Consider the following 19,316-nt stretch of genomic DNA (forward strand, 5'->3'; position numbering starts at 1 on the left):
ATCCCTGAGGAAACTCAGTTAAGTCAGATGTGAAAATATTGTATAATATTGGTCCCAAAATGCTACCTTGAGGAACACCAGCTCTTACAGGAAGTCTTTCAGATCTGGAGTTCTAATAATTAACCTAAAGTGTTTGATTTGACAGATAACTTTGAATTATTCTAACAATGTATGTTGGAAAATTGAAGTTTCAAGCCTTCATGCCAAACACTGTCAAATGCTTTTTCTATGTCTAGAAGAGCAAGAACAGTAGAATAGCCTTCAGATTCGTTGGAACGGATCAAATTTGTTTCACGTAAAAGTTAATGAGTGGTCGAACGTCCATGGCGAATTCGAACTGTTCATTGACAAAAATTGAATTTTCGTTGATGTGGGCCATCATTCTTTTCAAAATGACCTTTTCAAAAAGTTTATTGATGTCTGGTCTTAAAATTGGTACAACCTTAGCATTTTTCCATTTGTCAGAAAAATATGCTAAATTGAAACATTTGTTAAATAACCAACTAAGAATAATAAGCTACTTTCTGGAAGTTTCTTGATGAGGATTTAGAAAATTGACTAGTAAGTCCTAAATTAAAATTGTGCGCGCTTATATTTAGTAATAATTTGTTTTCCTCTTTCAATGCCAGTATTGGCTTCTAAGGTTTTTTCAAAATTTTATATAATTTCCAAAAGGGCTTAGAATCAGCGTCCAATTGAGAAATTTTATTTTAAAATTTTTTTGTTTCCCAATTGTAAAAAACGTTTCTTGATTTATTTCTGCAGTGCGTTGAAATTGCCTTCTCCTCACGTTTTTAAGACGGATCAAGAGTATGAAATCATCGTCTATAATTACGGATTCAAATTTAACTTCACATTTTGGAATTGCAATGCTCCTAGCTTCAACAATGGAATTTGTTGAAGTTTCAAGAGCATTGTCAATATCAAGTTTTGTCGGTTCGAAAATGATTATAAGTGGAGCTGATAGGATTGAGAATCGCTTCATGAGATATTTGAAATGTAACAGGGACATGGTCAGAATCAAAATCAGCATGAGTAACTAATTAGCTACAAAGATGACTGAAGTGGGTTAAGACCAAGTCAATCATAGATGGATTTCTAGAAGAGGAAAAACATGTAGGGCTATCGGGGTATTGAATTGAGAAATATCCTGAAGAGCACTCATCAAATAAAATTCTGCCTTTGAAATTACTTTGAGAAACACCTAAAGTTTCAAAGACTTTAGTTTCAAATGACGAAAACAGTTGATGTTTTATACGCCTATGAATGATGATTGCAACTCCCCACATGCTCCATCAAGACGATCATTACGATAAACAAAAAAGTTAGGATTTCTTTTGAGTTTAGATCCTGGTTTCAAATACGTTTCAGTAATAACTGCTATATGCACGTTATTAGCTGTAAGAAAATTAAACAGCTCGTCCTCTTTACCATTCAAAAACGTAATTCAATAACAATTTGATTATTAAATGTTGATTTTGGTGGATTTGAACATTGCATCAATCATTAGATTCAATTGTTCAGTTAGAAAATCAAAATCAGAGGCAGACACTTGACACTTGAAGTGGGTACATTATCTGATGATTTTCCGTTAGAATTTTCGCTTGACGAAGAGGCGGAGTAGAAGTTTCCTGTGGTGGCATGGTTTTTTTTCCATTTGATTTGAAACAAATAGAATGGGTACTCATCAAACGAATAGGGGAGGAGTTTAAATACCCTCCTACGATATCGGCAAAGGATTTTCCTTGGGTAGATACATTCGAAATTAAAAGATTCGAACGACTACCTGACGGATTAAAATTAGTTTGTGAATGTGCATGATTATAATTTTTCTGGTGGGTATGATTCCTAATCAAGCGATCGTTAACTAAAAAAATGAGCATTGTACGAAACTCTACCAGGGAAATTCCGGAAACGACCGTTATCATAACGGATATTATCTTTCATCTGCCTGGCACGAGCCTCGACGACTCACCTACGCGAAGGGCAAGCCCAAAAATTTGACTTATATAATGGCGCATATAAACTTATCGGTATCTTCCTTCACTGGACAGACGTCCTTGGCGTGAGAAGAACCTCCGCAAATCATGCATTTAGCATCCATGCGGCAATTTTTTGTACCAACCCCACTTTTGGCACGGACGGCACTGAGTGGGGTTCTGGTAATTTCCTCCAGGTTTCTGGAAATGTTCCCATGTCACACGGACATCGAACCTAAGTGTAGCTTTTTTCCGGTGGGTCACTGGGTCTAGTTGAGTAAAAAAATTTTTGGGACATACCAATTTACACTTATTTCTTTGAAATGGCATTCATTTTACTTTGCATAAATCATTGAGATCTGATTCTCAACATTATAAATAAAGAGTTTTGAGCCGTTTGAAATGTACCATTTTTGGCCATTTGGGCTTATTGTCTTGAAGAACTGAATATTGATTTGTTAAATACTTAACTGTTTCAAGTTTCGAAAAGTTGAGATCAAATATTAAAGTTCACTAAAATGCATTCCCATAAGCTTGACACGGATGTTTAGATACAAACCGGTCACTTCATCGTAAATTTAAGGCGTCCCGGGATCCCGAAAATGGTCATTTAAAGGATCAAATAAATATTGGTCACATTATCATCCAATACAATCGTTTCATTAAAGTTTTACGTTGATGCGTTTTTCTTAAAATTCCTTGATTAAGTTGCCACATTATAGCCAATTCCTGAAATTATCTGTGACTTGCAATTTGCCTACTTACAGGGGCACAAAAGCACAGTACCATTTTTACCCGACCTGACCCAGTGGCCCAGCGGAATAATTCCAAGAACATATCTGAGATGCTTAATGAGTGTTTACCAAGTAATCGGAATCGCAGTTGCGCGAAAACTGGACAGTTACATATCAGGTGATACGAAGCTCCATAATCGAAGTCACAACTATCACACACAAATGAGTCAGCACGCTGAATAATTGCCATGTGATAGTTGAGTTGGCAGTGGCTTGTCTACGCTCTGACCAAGAGACTTCAATTCTGCTTTGAAAGATTTGTTAAATACTTCGCCACCCTTGGAGATGGCTCAGTAATGTACAATTCTGGACAAACATTTCAAAATGGCACATCGACATTGGTAAACATTGGCTTTACAAGCCGCTGTTGAGCCCAATTCAACTCAATCACGCAACCAATACCACTATCAGGAAGAACTAACACCAATCTTTCTGATAGTGGGGTTGGTTTGCGTGGGCGGGCTAAAAAGAGCTCAACAGCAACGTTTCTGAAAAAAAAGCTCAAGACTTCTTGGGCCCTTTTCAAATGTTTGTCCAGAATTATGTTTGCAAACTATTCCTGAAAAACGGTGCAGTGTCTACCGAGTGAGTAAAACTGATTCAGCCTTAGCTCACGAGATCACTTGGAGCAATTTTATCCCCAACAACGAAGTGTGTGTAGATCTACGATTCACCGGATTTCTCTCCAGTAGATCCAGTACCCATAAACGGTAAGAGCAAGAAAGTGCTTCACGTTTAAGATGTATGTGTAGTGGCACAACGTTCAAAAAAGCCTCCAGCGCTGTCGTGGGAGTCGTAGAGAACGCACCAGACATCGCCATCAAGCACATCCTCTGGAGATGGCCCTATATCGATTGAATTGTTCTCACTTCGCCTTTTTGCCACCACACAAGACATCCATATGACAATACTGGTCGAACAACTGTTGTGTAAATCCATTTGATATACTTGAGTTTGAGGCCCGAGAGAACGAAGAGCCTTCATGTAAGCCTTGCGAACCGACTTGAACGACTCTGATCCAGCTGAACGGCGTCTGTTCCAACTTCTTCTACATTGTTTCCTGAGTCTAGTCAGATCGGAATTCCACCATGGGGTCCCTCTTGTAGTCTTCACAGACCGCAGAGGACATGCATCTTCAAAAACTTCCATAATGTAGGATGATGTAGTATCAACGGCATCATCCAAATCACTTGGATTTTCAATGGACGGAAAACATCCATGAAATTTGGTCGCAACCAATTCAGTGTAGAGTTCCCAGTTTGTTGACCGGGGATTCCTAAAACGCAAAGTCTGCGCAGTTACATTTGATTATTCAAAGAAGATGTAGCGATGATCAGGTAATGATTCCTTATCTGATACATGCCAATTCGTCAACTCGTGATTGATTCTAACACTTCTGTCAAACACTTCTTCTCTAGTAGATACCATGAAGGTTGGGCGATTGCCTATGTTAAGTAATCCAAGATCTGTACTACTTAAATGATATCTGAGCTGCCCCAGATGATGTGATGAGCATTGGCATCACAATCAGCGGAAGGCCTTTTGTTATGCAGTGTACGACAACTCGTTTGAAATCATCCGTTAGGAATGGTTCATCAGGTGGTAAATATACCGAACAATAGACGTATTTCCTGTTGAGGTTACCAACAGAAACATCGATTGTGCCCAGTGAACCACGTATCGTATAAGAATGTGTGCCAAAAATCACATATTCATACGTCAAAAATCAGAACCGCACAATATGCCAAATCAAAACGAATAAATGTTAACACAAATTGTATATAATTCTCCACTACGATTCATTGTCGACACACTTTGTTGACAACAAACCATGCCGTAAATAGTATAATCTAGAATCGCGTCAAGTTGTATAAACTGACAGATCATATATCAATGCAGACTAGCATCAAATGAAATCGCAATAACTTAGCGAAATTTACCACCCGAGGTTGGTATCTTCTGGCAGTGGGCTTCAAAGAACAACAAAGCGTGTGTTGTAGAGCAAACTTCCTTTCATATTGGCAAATAATCACTCCTCAATCATGAAGCGGTCTGTGGTGTAGTGGTATGGTACTGGGTTAGGAATCCAAAGGTCTGGTGTTCGAGTCCCGCTGGAAATTTTTTTTTATTTTCATCGGAATTTTGTGGCATCGTATTGCTGACCATGGAAAGTCTGAAATAGTCGTGGGAAGTGCGTATATGGTCTCCACTTTGGTGTGTATATAGCGTTTTCATGCATTTTATACGAGTGATTTGATTCATATATAATGATGTATAACAAAAAATATACCAGCCAAAATGTTGACTGGGTGACAGCATATACATCTCTGGTAGTTAACTCAGAATTTATTGTATCAACGATTGCGTTATTAACGAGCACACATGCGCGGGGCATGGAGCGCGAGTTTGCCATTTCAAGTTTGCTGAAAGTAGCAAAACCTGGGTCCACAAGGTTACCTAGATAGAAGTTCCCCTAAAGTAAGTAAGGTTCTTGAACTAGCGCCACTTGGGCTGTATCATTTTGCATGAGTCTGCAAAGATCGATCATTGCTGTTCCTTTATGCTGAAAATTTATCTGAGCTATCCTAATCGTAGCACTACCCAAACTAGGCGGGATTAAGCTATTTGTAATCTCAGCACGAAAAAGACCAGCAGCGAAAAAACCAGATCGGTATCTATTAAAAGTCGCCAAAGGCGAAAGAGCACAGAATACACTGTGTAAAACGCATAATGCGAAACCATATAGGTGATAATATGAATTAAAAGGCAACATATTCATAATCCCACCCTTATTTAGCCTCGGATTAGAGACTGAAGAAGGGCAGCCGATTATCTCAGAGAAACACAAGGTCACCTGCGCCATTGCTCCGGGTAGCACAGGAAGGACACTGCAGAGGGCACCCTGGTACTCCACAATTTGCAATTAGGTTGCTCCGTTTGCAATTAGGTTTTATTTAGACCCCCTAACCATTCATTCCTAGGCACGGTACGCATCACACCATAAATTAGGAGTCACCTGTGAGGTGACATTTACCACCGTAACAGGCAGTTCGTAGTGTTAATTCTTAGCCAATTGAAACAATCACTACCGACACTACGCGGCTATGTAGGCTGCTAGGGAAAAGGAGGTTGATGATTAACTCCTGACGTACCCCAGCAGCCAGACGAATGCTTTAGGATTTTTTTTGCACGCTGGCAAAGAAAACTCTCAGCTAATATCTATGGAAGTGCTCATCGAATACTATGCTGAGAAGCAGACTCTGTCCCAGTGAGGACGTAATGCCAAGAAGACGAAGAAGAATAAGATAAGAGTCTTTATTACTGAACGGACCTGCTTGTTTGAAGTGCTTTTATTGTTATTAAGAATAAGCCCCGGATTTTTCGTAGTCTCCTGGGGATAATTTTACAGGAGGACGAATACTAATACAGTGACGGACCGAAGTCCGTACAGGCTCAAAATCCGTACACTTCGTACAGATAGTTGGCGTTTTGTGTGAACTGGAAGGGTTTAGATTCATTTCTTAGGTGTACGGCATTCGATCCCGCAAGGAACTAACATTTCATTTCTCTCGGAAAATGAATCGATTATAATTGATAAGGGTTGCGTCTTTCCTGAGTTCATTTTCTGTGAAGGGTCGAAATAGTGGGATCTTTTTAACTTAATTGATTCCTTCAGATTTTTCCGATGAAACAAAGCAAGAACTTTTTTCGAAATCAATACTATAATGCCCTTCAATGGCAATCGAGTAATACAACATGAACTATACTAAGGATACGGGTGATGTCCTAATAGAAATAAAAACTGGTCGTAGTGGCGGACAGGAATAAAAAATAAATCTAAATCCTTTGTTATGCCACTACTCAATGGATTAGATGGGAATTATGCATTCAACATTCTATCATAGATTCACAGACTCGCGTCGTGTCGTACACTAATAGATTCATTTGAAAATTACACTTAAATCGCTTAATTATGCCTTAGGATACCGAACAAACCGGATACCACAATCAGATGGTACGAGGAACCAATTTCACCAAGAGCGTCATTATCATAATACGTATCCGTCCCGTGGAATCATTTCTCGTTCCGCAGACATACCTATGAAACCACATTTTCACCCATTTTTATTCCATTGTTTCCCATTCTCCCCCCTCGGAACAGGATGGAGCGAGTGGAGCGAATACACCCCTTGCAGCGTATCCTGTGGAAAGGGGGTTCAGCAACGTTTTCGGCATTGTTTGAACAGACCAGAACCAGGAGAGCCGAGCACACCTAGGACCGGCAAAAGGATGTCATCCACGCAAACTACACCGTCCCGGCAAAAGCCGTATGTAAATATTGAGCATCCCAGCAGGAAGGATGATATGATGAATAATGAAAATGTAAATCCCTCGTCACCATTTACGACACCGTTCACGACATCGACTCTAACTCCGGTGGAAGGAGAAAGCGTGCTAGCAGAGCCAACGGTAGCATTTGCTGATGACGATTACCACCAACCGGAGAACAACGCCTCTGTCGACAACGACGAAGAATCTCAGGAAACGAACGAAGACACTTCAGCGTCAACGACAGATCTTCATGCTGCAATTGAGAGGCGTTTTAATGAAAGTACTAATGCAAATAGTAGCGAAAGGAGCATTCAAGAGCAGCATCCAGCCTCCAGCAGACATTTTCGAGAGATTTTTCCACAACGAGAAAATCAACACAATGGAAACAAACCTGGTACCCCTGTGTTCTCCTTCAGCCGCTCCTCGAGGAGGAAAGCTCGTGACAAAAAGCATACAACCGTGACCGCAGATCCCCTCTGTGAAGGATATAACATCGAACAAAGAAACTGCAACATGTTTGAATGCACAGGTGAGACCAAATGCGCTGCACTGTTTCATGTTCTGATTATTTTCTTGTAGTTTCAAGCATTTTTTAAGAGGTTCGCCATATATAACTATAGCGGAGATTGGGGCAAATATGCTATATGGGCAAGTACAAAAACGGGCATGTAGTTTTTCTCTCTTGGTATGCATAATAATACGTTGCCTTATAGAGCAGAATATGGACAATATACAAAATATTATGAAAATCGATTTCTGTAAAAATTTCATATTTCAATGTGGTAAAAGGGGACGGGCCTGGTGTAGTGGTTAGAACTCTCGTCTCTCACGCCGAGGACCTGGGATTGAATCCCATTCCCGAGATAGTCACGTATGGCGTAAAAGTTATAGTGACGACTTTCTTCGGAAGGGAAGTGACACCGTTGGTCCCGAGATGAACTAGCCAAGGACTAAAAATCTAGTTAATACAGATACAAAAATAAGTGATGATTTTTTTATAAACCGTTTTTCCTAATGTAGGGCATTTTGTGTTCAAAGTTCGTTTGTAAATCTGAAGCCATGTACTTTAAGAAGGTTGGATACCTTGAACAGTCGTTTAACTCAAATCACTAGTGTGGCTTGTACTTCTAGTTCCCACATAGTTCTTGTCTAATCAAGGTAAATTAGCATACAGCTCATAGTTGAACAAAGTCTTGTTTGTAGTCCATATGAGATTTATTTGAAATTGAAATTTCATACAAAATGAATTCAACGGGCTTGAATTTCAATCGCATAACAAAAATTCCAATTATGTAATTTTGAAATTTCTTTTCATTTTTTACGATACAGTGCTTATAAGAAGATGGGAAACTACCACCATGATGCTGAATTGGTACATTCGATAAGCTTTGTACAAAGTAATACATAGAGTAAATAGCTTAAGATGGCACACTTACCCCCAATTCCGCTACAATTCGTTCATTTAATGACTTACGGGCGGTAACAAAGCGCGCATAGAAAAGAGATTGCGACTAGATATTTTGCTGGGAAATTCTTTTCCAAGTTATTTTCATTCTTCACTCCGGAAGACATATTGCTTTGGCCACGATTGTGTACACAATGCCGGCAGACCAAAGAATTTACGGAATGGTTTTATTGTTTACCAGATAAAGTTGCGTATGCTGCAAGCTATTGTTTTTTTTTCAGCATGAGCATGTTTTCAGAAATAAAAATACTTTTTAAAGCATTTTTGTTACAAAATTGAGATCTTCTTGACGAACACATCATGTATTTAATTTGTGCATATCGTATAAAATGATTCCCTTGCGTGTTTTTCTTTAATTTTATGACACACAATAATGCTTGGTTGTCTTTGTAAACAGAAAATAAAAGCAAGAAGTCTGCACTCTGTAAGTTAGGAAATTAAATAGCTTGTTTTCTAAACCATTCAATAACTAAGCATTCAAATTTAGATTTCTATTTTAATTGCTCAGAGAAACGTAATCCAATAACAATTTTACAAAATTATAAAGCAATTCATTTTTACTTATTCGACAAAAGAATGAGTTGATTTTGAAAGAATTTACCAATTTTCAAAACTTGATGAAATAGATATCACTTGTTTGTTAAAAGAATGTGTGGCATCGTTGTCTAAGAAGTTATTTATCTGTAAAGAACCTAAAAATGGGAAATTGCACGTTGAGGTAAATAGATCATATTATAAATATTACAAATAAAGCAATCGCTAAATGCTTACATTCCAAATATACAAAATTGTTGGAATACCCACATTTTGATGCATATTGCTTTGGTAGAAAAGAAACGTTGTTAGGGTGCTGGTGCCATTAGTGGACTACCTAACCTATGAAAAATCATAACAAAATAACGAAAAACCATAAAAGAGATCTTTTGGCGTCAGCAGAACGATTTCAACCACTACTATATGGGTAAAATATAAACAGAGTGATACAACTATGTTTTTAACATTAAATCGCTTGAGCCACTATTGGTACACGTGTTCCAGTAGTTGCGCCAGTGCTCCAGTAGTAGACGTTCGGGAATGATACAAGGAATTTTAAACAAAATGGTAAATTTTTACATAGGTTTAACATTTTTCCCTCGGAACAGCAACTAATATCTTTCGAATGAAGCATAAAGATCATCTCTGGGACTTTTCTCCATTTTCATACATCCATTTTTAAAACTGCTTCCATCCGTTGATCCACTATTAGCACGACGGCTACTACTGGTGCAAGGGAGCAAATTTTTTGCGTAAACTTAATTATTTATATGACTTTTTGATAAAATAAAAAGCGGAAATGTGGCAAATCGACTAGAGGCGATCTATCCACCAAAAATAGCACATGTCGTTTTTATCGAAAAATGTACGTTTTATTCAATAGTCCAATCTACTGGTACATTACAACCATTGGTACCGGCACCCTACTCCCGTCATCTATCTTCATGTGGGTCAAGAGCCTAGCCGTCTTCTTTACATCTAATGTAGTAAACATATTCCAGGCTTTAATTTCAATTTTCTTCTTGAAGTGCTGCACTGTCTCTTCGCTCGTCAGAAGAAGAAGTAATAATGACATTTTTCTGAAAATTTTCTCCATGCTTACTGCGATGAAAATTGTAAAATTTGCTGTTTCCAATGCCCTTCGCATCGCAACCATTGTTTCCTTACCAAACGCTAGTTATCTTCAAGCCTGATTCGCTGCTGACAAGTAATTTCTTGGCCTATCTTGATGCATGAGAAATTCCTGTCAGGAATCGATCAAGGAAGCGTTTTTCTCTGCTCGCAGTACGCAGTTGAAAAGAACTGTTAGTTCAAACGGGAGTCGCTGTAGAAAATTTCTGCAAGGAATCGACGAGAAAATTCTTTACTGATTGCTGTTCAGCAGCAAATCAGGCTTCAATCACAAAATCCTTCTCTAGAAAAATCACTACTTTCGACGTTTTGGGATTCAACGTTTTGGCATTCGACGTTTTGGATTTCGACGATTTGTCTTTCGACATTTTGCCCCTAAACCCTCTGTGTGAGCACTTTGGTGTGGGGGTCAGTGGTGGGCATTAAAAAAAATACAGGATGGTTGAAGCTCCCTAAAGGATTTACAAATAAAACAAATTTCTCAAGAAGGTCGTCAGAATCTTCATAAGAAATTATCCTCGAAATCTATCCTTCCTTGACTTCTGGTTTTCTGGCAGTATCAGATAGCCTCTAGAAATTCCGCCCTCGTACCGCTCAAAAATTTCGACCAAGAATATGGATTCTGCCAATAATTGGTAAAATTACTTCTAAATAAGTGGTTAAAGGAAGATCGATACAAATTTCTTTATATGCTTATTATATAAGAGAAAAAATATTATCAGGGACCGTCCATAAATGACGTAGCATTTTTGGTCAATTTCTGACAGCCCCTCCCCCATCGTAGCTTGTTTTCCCATACCTAATACATGGTTCGTAGCAAAGTCGTTGACTCCTCCCTCCCCCCTTAAATGCTACGTCATTTATGGACGGTCCCTCATGAGCGTACCAAAAAATGCAAACATTAAATTAAAAATTAAATATTAATTCTCAATTATTGAATAGTGCGAGTGACTTGTTTGACTTTAAGTAATGTATCCAAATCTGTTTTTAAAAATAGAATTAGAGTTTTAGAGTAAGATAGAGTCTGGAGAATCGTACTAGATTTTAGACAGTGAATAAATAAAATATTAATGAATCCTTTCCCCCTTCTCAGTTATTCTGCTACATGTTTCTCTACAGATATCGTTACCGCTATGCTAATTTCAGAAGCAAAAGTATTCCTGAGGGTTTTCAACAAATTTCCTCTGAAGATTCGAAGGCAAGAGACATATCAAAACAATTAACTTTTAAATTCTTGAATAAACCGGGGATTTGAAGCAACATTTCTAGAAAAAAAAACATAGAAGAATTTTTGACGCAATTTGTGAAGTATTTTGGAAATATTTTTAAAGACTTTTGATGAACATTGTGGAAAAAATTGTAATATAATTTTTGTGACAACTATTTGAAGAAATTCACAGAAGAATTTCTAATAGACCTTTCAGCGAAATATCTCAGTATTAAATTTGAAAGAATCAATGGGGGATTTTTTTAGGGAATTGCGAGGAAAAACTGAACTTTTGAAAGATTAAGTAACATTTTTTAGGTAAAACCGGGTACATTTTCCGGAATCAATTTGCTTATAAAAAGTAGACCTAGAAGAAATGGATGTCCACTAGCAGGAATTCGCTTTAAAAGTATGAAAAAGTCCCACGATATTATTTGACTAATTTCCAAGAGATTTGCAAAAGTTCAGAATCCACCCTTCAATATTCCTTAAGGAATTTGATTAAATTAAAATTCTAAAGAAAAGAAGGTCAAAAAGTTAAAAAATGCCACAAATTTGTTGAGAATTATAAAATAATTTATGAAATAATAAGTTTTCTTGGAAACAGTTTAGGCAGTAAAAAATTGAATCAAAATCAAAGAGAGAATTTATTGCTGGAATAAAATACTATGGTCGTTTTTGTTACATATTTTTTCACACCAGGGTAAATTTCTGGAATTCATCTGCTTGGCCATGCCGAAATTCCTTGAAAGTTCAACTTTATTTTTCGACAGTCTGAGAAATTCCTTCAGTCTATTTTTTTCAATTATTTTTTTTCGGTTCTTATACGAGTTGAAGTTTGTGTATGGATTTTTCTAGTTAATTCTCACTAGTGAAATCATCATCACCGGGCACCTCGAGCAGGGTTTACTCCAAAATTGCGCTTATCGCATACAACGAGAAGCTAGTTCTATTAGTAACCAATCGATCGACAGCCGGTCGGTAAAGCTTTCGGTTGCCGCGTGATTCACCGAAGTCAGAACCGCCACTCTGATAACTTCGAATTTTCAAGAACTGAAATCTAGAGGACCTGACAACCGTTCGCCATGAAAATTTGATCGATTGATCACCACCAGCGAGTGATCAGTGAGTTAAATTTCAGCACAAACGGTTATCTAGCTCTCTAGATTTGTGATCTTGAAAATTCGAGGTTTGGCTTCGATGCATCTGCACTTTAATATTTAGAAAGGCTGTCAGCTGTAGCTAAAATCTGAGTATTCTGCATTACAAAATCGATGTAAATTCAATCTTTCTCTAGAATCTACATCGATTTTGTAATGCAGAACACTTCAAACTTTATCTTTACCCGTAACGTGGGTAGTTCACCTTTTCGAGGTACGTTATAAAACATCATTGAAGATAGTTCATCCATCAAAAGTGGCTCCACACAAAAATTAACATGACAGATCTATAAATTTATAGAATTGCTCTCTCCTATGGAAATTCGCTTCGAAGTGTACCATTTGGAAGTCTGGCCATAATTTGGATCCATAATTATGATGTGATGACGTCCAAATAATATTCTTGAAATTGAAAAATAAATGGGTTCCGATTTTGGCACGGTTCCGTTTTTGACAACTGAAAATTTTGATTTTGTTGCCAAAAACGGAATCCCACTGTACAATTCAGTTTTACCGATAAAATCCAATATGGCGGCCATATTAAATATTTTTTTTTTATTTTTGCAATGAAGCTCCTATGTTTGCTCTCTGATTTCTGAGTTATGGCAGTTTGAATAAGCTAAGAATTGTCAAAAATCGAGGGGCCTTGAAACTATTGTAATTTGAACTACCGAGGGGTCCATCAATTTAACAAACCGAATGGAGTTTCTTTATTTAATCGACAGGAGCTTTCGAACGAGCATAAATTTGAACATTTGGAAAGACCAAGTGTAAATAGTGGGCCGGTCTCAGCGAGAATTGCTCAGTGACTGATTTTCCCAATTCGATCGTTACCGCTAAAGCAATTTTGAGTTGCATTTAGGACCATGAAACAGTCTCCTTGATTTCCGACGTCCGAATCAGAGTACAAGGAGCCCAGCGTACCACAGTAAGAGATTTCGGAGCTGTGGACACTGCTAGACTTCAAATGGATTTCCAACTCAGTAATAGCGATACGGTGAGCGGTATTTTTCAAACTGCCAGCTCGTAAACTCTGGAGTAATTTACGTCGAGAAGGCATCTGCGACGGTCACCGTGAATTTCGATCGACAATGCAAACCAATCCATCCACGGAAGACCACGGGTAGCAACGGTTCAATTTTTAGCATACCAAAAGTGCAGAAGTCACCACGTAAATAGTTGAGAATCAATCTAATGCCTTTAGGGCAGATGGAATTCCAACATCTGTCGTCAAACTACTATGCCCGTTTATACAGTCAAACCTCCATGAGTCGATATCTGAAGGGACCATCGACTCATGGAAATATCGAGTATTGGAACATAAATGACTTGGAATACTGCTTGAGGGCATCATCATAGTAACCATGAAATTTTGAATTTAGTATGGTTCCATGAGTCGATATCGAGTAATGGAACATCGACTTATGGAGGTTTAACTGTATTTCCAATATTGGTGGCCGTCTTCAATACTATCATTGATAGCAACACGTTTCCAGCTATATGAAAGAAAGGGTTAGCGATTCCCAAAACAACTAATCGCATTCAACCAATAAACTACCGGCCGATCTCCGTTTGCCAGCGATTTCCAAGACCCTAGAAAAAAATTTGCTCGATCAGATCGTAGACTTTGCAGAACAATCGAATCCTCCACTCTTGGCAGCACACCAGTCTGGTTACCGAAAGTATTATAGCACAACAACAGTGCTGACTAAGATAACTCACGAGTCACGAATTCTACAAGGGTTTCGACAATGGTCAGTACATCAGTACATGATGGTTCTAGACGACTTTTTCTTGCGTTCAACTGTGTAAACCATTGTAAATTAGACGGTAAACTGCGCGAAGAGTTCCACTTCACAACCAACGCTTGCCAACTAGTATCCTCGTTTCTCTCTCATCGAACCCAAGTCGTTAAAACCATCAACGTAACATCAGTTGCTCACCCCTTTTACAGATGGCACACTTCAAGGATCATGCTTGAGTGCCCTTCAGTTCAGTATGTATATTAATAGTCTTCAACAAGGTCTGAACTGTCTATATCAGCGTTGACACGCTTATCCTCAGAGCAATCCAGCTTTTTTAAAAACCGCTAATGGCTGCCACAAGCAGGCTCGCTTTCTGGTAGGGATCAGGTGATTTAACGTTTGGCTTGGGTCATTTCTATAGGCCTTTTCATGTGACAGAGCCGTCTATGCATTTGTTTACATCGGCGGAGGACCGGTGCTAACACGGGCCTGTCATTTTCATAGAAGAAATGTCAAAGTGCTTCCCGATCAGCTGATTTGAGACGTCATTTGAATAGGCCTATTGAACGGGCCCAAGGCATACGTCATATCATTTGATCCCTACCAGAAAGCGAGGCTATTTGCGGCAGCCGTTGGCGCTCGTCAAAAGCTGGGCCAGACGGAATGCATTGTTTCCAAACCCGAAAAAACCCAAGCCATCATTTTCTGCTAAGAGGGAACAGTGACTTCCAATTTGGAAATTGTGTCCTGTACCGATATTATTAGTGGCTGAGAGAGTGGATCATTGAAGGTAGTTTTTGCGAGTGTTCACCGCATTAAAACAAAGGCGCCACTGTATATGGGAATTAACATTGTGACAGCATTGCTGTTCTGTCAAACACACTAGGCTACGGTGGCGCATTCTATGCTTTCCATAGCGGACGTTTTAGTTATTTTAGTGATCCATTTGGATCTTTACATGAACAGAAATTTACATTGGTCGGCTCAAGTTAATAACCTCCCATCTAACATTTTTGGAACATTGCACACCTTCAGGAAATTCAGTTTTGTTCAATGCGAAAGGGTACTATGGAAATCTTCCCGCATCAAAGTCTCAACGAGGCCAACAAGATTGCTCCCGATGCTTCATCATCCAAACTACCAATAGAAATATTAGTAGTAGAACGCTAATAGCGCTGTTCTCTCAAAATTAAATTAGTTTATTATCACCTTTAACTGTATATTTTCATTGTTTGTTCGATGCCATGTTGTAGTGGATGATTTAAACATTTATTTGACACTTTGAGGACCGGTATTCAACTGTCAGCGCGTGGCAAACTAGATGTTGGTAACACGAACAGTAGCGACATTAGCATTCTTAGCTTAGTGCTTCTACTAAACTACCTCAGGAAGTGTGCAGGAGTCGTTTCTTGGAATGCGCTTCCTCTAGCAATAAAACAACAACCAACTTATTGTTTCAAAATGCGCTTAACGCACGTTCAAATAATAGAAATATTAGTAGTAGAACGCTAATGGCGTAGTTGTCACAAAACTGATTTTAATTTTTATTACCTTAAATTGTGGTTTTTCATTGTTTCTTCAAAGCCATGACGTTGTGTTGGTTCTTAAAATTAATCTGACACTTTGAGACCCGGTACTCACGCTGTCAGTTCGTGGCAAACTAGATGTTGGTAACACGAACAGCAGCGACATTAGCATTCTTAGGTTAATGCTTCTACTGTTCAAATTCATTTCAACTTAAATCAACTTTCACAAACTATTTGTATCTACTTTTATGATTTCTAGTGTACCAACTGTAATTTCCTAACAAAACACGTTATTTTTCTCTTGACCTGCAAAATGGTAAAACCGCCTAGGTATTGTTGCTACTAAATAAACTACAATTACAATCTGAAAATGTTTAAAAAGTTTTAATCAAGAATCATATCATTTTTAAGTGATAACCTATCAAAACGTTTCGATTTGAAGGATATATGTAATGTCTTCTTCTTCTTTCTGGCGTTACGTCCCTACTGGGACAGAGCCTGCTTCTCAGCTTAGTGTTCTTATGAGCACTTCCACAGTTATTAACTGAGAGCTTACTATGCCAATGACCATTTTTGCATGCGTATATCGTGTGGCAGGTACGAATATACTCTATGCCCTGGGAAGTCGAGAAAATTTCCAACCCGAAAAGATCCTCGACCGGAGGGATTCGAACCCACGACCCTCAGCTTGGTCTTGCTGAATAGCTGCGCGTTTACCGCTACGGCTATCTGGGCCCTATATATGTAATGTGTGGCCCACATTGAATTGGAACAAATATCTTTGGTTCTTACAACGACTCTAGTGGTCCAATTTAGAAGCTGAACAGTCCATATGTGCTCTATAACATTGATATCATAATATGATTTTTATCGCAGCCTTATTCGAACGCACTACTGAGAAATTCTACATGGAAGAAGAGAGAAGAGAAATAACAGCGCACAAAAATTAAAAAAAAAAACCGTCTTGATCAGGAATAAAAATTGCAAAAGTGTTAGGTTTTTAAATAAATACTGTGTGACTCGTACTGAATAAGTACGAAGTAACTATTTTGACAGATCGCAAGCCATAAAGGAAGCATCGGGTAGTTACTGTGCACCGTCAGTTGTGGATGAAGTCAGGACCATCGATTAGAATCCAAACATTTCAGACCGTGATTCAGCCAAAAAGTGTGGTGCTGCCGTGCAGTGCCGTACAATGGATTCAACTTCAGATAATCAAGCCTTCGATCATACCATGTCTGCAGACAAGCAAATAGGGAACAAAATGGAAGAAATGTAGCCAAATTTCGTACCATGCAATTTGATCAAATGTTGACGAAATTTAAAGATGTTTCCATGATAGGTGATACCCACGTAATTGGTCCCAATTAACAGATTTTCGGCTATTATGAAGCGGAAGCTAAGAGCGAATCAAGGTATCGCCAAAACATCGCCGAACTGTAAACTAAATGGGGTAAACTTTCCAAAATATGAATGAAAATAGTGTGCGCAAATGAATTAATCGTATTTTGGGAAAAGTCCGACAGTTTATTATAAAAGGGGATTAATTTTTTTTATTATTTTTCCTTTGATGCTTACAAGCAAATTTGAGTTAAAACAGAATTCATTTTTGTTGAATTATATTCAAATTATTCCAATTTGTGTATGTTACAATTCTAAATGGGCCACATTTTAGCAAAACATGTTTATGCAGCATATGAGAATAAAAAGCTTATGAATTTACTTGAATTTCCATTTTATACTTTATTGTCCCCACTCGACACATTTTGGTGGTTTCCCATGAAACTAAAGTACCATGCACCTCCTCCGTTCACCTCCGTAGCTGAGAACGATTTGGCGAGGTGGTACCTATGTGGTAAGCGTTAGATGAAAAACGTTCTAACTGAAGTAATTGCTGCAATATCCTAATTTGAAATAAGATCACCGGTATTTCCATCCTAAGTCATCGTTTTTATGACCCATTGTTTTGTTCTAGGCACTGTGGATTTGTTAGCCGGGAGTTTGACGCACCAGTCTGCAGTAGGAGAAATATGGGAAAATCGGATAAATTACGCAATAAATCAAATCGAAACCAACTTCACACTAATGATTAATCTTCGGTCAAAGGTGAGTACGAGAACGACAGATGGAGACAATTTGTTGTTTCCACATCAACACAAACAAAAAAATAACTTTTTTACAATGCATCAAACTTTTCCAACGTGTTTTCCCATTTTTATTTTCAATTCTCTTACCTAGACGCAACATCCCTACCGAATGGACGACCCTAACGAGCAGCAGCCAAATAAAATCCTGTCGTTGCGTTCGCAATTGGCTAGTAGCTCAAGTTTGTCGATAAATTTCGTTAACGATGGGCATGGTGGATTGAAAGTAATTCAGGAAAAGTTCGGCCTCTCCGAGATGCTGCCAGTTGAGCGGAATTTATTAGACGGCAAATGGCATACGGTCGCCCTAAGGTAAGGCTATCCACGTGGACTGGTGAGGACGTGCAATTTCGACCTCATTCAGAGACCCGGTTGGACCAGACTGTTCAAATCCAATAATTCAGAGCCTAATGGCTCACTGCTATGCCTTTTGATAATCGCTAATTTATGATTGCAGTGGACGGAACGGAGGATACATAAACGTGTACATCGACTGCTTATGGGTGAACTCGTTCGTCCTTTCGAGAGGAGCCATCGAGCTACCGCAGTATCCGGTGATTGAAGCAGGACGTGATGTTAGTTGCCGTAATTTATCTCTATTGTTCCGATCGTTTAACATCATCATGTGTTGCCGTTTTTCAGATTGAACTTCGACAGTTAACTTTGGTCCCCGGTGGCAGCGAACGACTTCAGTGCGCAACCGATACCATCCCCATCACGGACATCGAAAACCGGCAGGTGACCAATTTTTTCGAAGGAATACATTAGCATTGATGGAATGCAGTGGATGCGAAAATTGAGAAACTATCGTTGGCCTTCAATATTGATAGCTTGCTTTTGCAGTGAGTTGTAGCTAAATATAGACTAGACAAGAATAACACAAGGCAACACTGGTACACGTACTTTGACCATTCGCAATGGTTTCAATAGATTTTGGCTAACTGATTTTGGATCTATTCTTAGAATTTTCGAAAGACCTACAGGTTATTAGAGAAATGGTTTCAAAATTCAAAATTTAAAATTGTTTATGGTTTCGTGGAAATTTATTAAATCTGCTTAACAAAATGCATGCTTAGCATGTACATTTTGGGCAATACACTTAACTTTTTGAATTTTCCATAAAAAAAATAATAAACTTCAGAGTAAACTGTTGCGAAAGTTCTGAGTAATCAACGGAGCAAAATCTTTTAAATCTGTTACATGTGGAGGGGCCCAGATAGCCGTAGCGGTAAACGCGCAGCTATTCAGCATGACCATGCTGAGGGTCGTGGGTTCGAATCCCGCTGGTCGAGGATCTTT

The 19,316-nt window shown here is 38.5% G+C and overlaps 1 protein-coding gene across 2 annotated transcripts in view; it reads left to right on the plus strand.

Annotated features, from left to right (window-relative positions):
- LOC5567165 overlaps positions 1–18,997 on the plus strand; it is a 77,758-nt gene extending 58,761 nt beyond the window's left edge. For both annotated transcript variants that reach the window (XM_021853119.1, XM_021853120.1), the window contains 5 exons: positions 6,936–7,634; positions 17,849–17,979; positions 18,112–18,329; positions 18,475–18,592; positions 18,660–18,997. In XM_021853119.1, coding sequence (XP_021708811.1) covers positions 6,936–7,634; positions 17,849–17,979; positions 18,112–18,329; positions 18,475–18,592; positions 18,660–18,785 — 1,292 coding nt within the window. In that variant the 3' untranslated portion in view covers positions 18,786–18,997. The remainder of the gene's footprint in view (positions 1–6,935; positions 7,635–17,848; positions 17,980–18,111; positions 18,330–18,474; positions 18,593–18,659) is intronic.
- Positions 18,998–19,316: the final 319 nt, after the last annotated feature.

The sequence above is a fragment of the Aedes aegypti genome, chromosome 3, assembly GCF_002204515.2.
Source record: "Aedes aegypti strain LVP_AGWG chromosome 3, AaegL5.0 Primary Assembly, whole genome shotgun sequence".
NCBI lineage: Eukaryota > Metazoa > Arthropoda > Insecta > Diptera > Culicidae > Aedes > Aedes aegypti.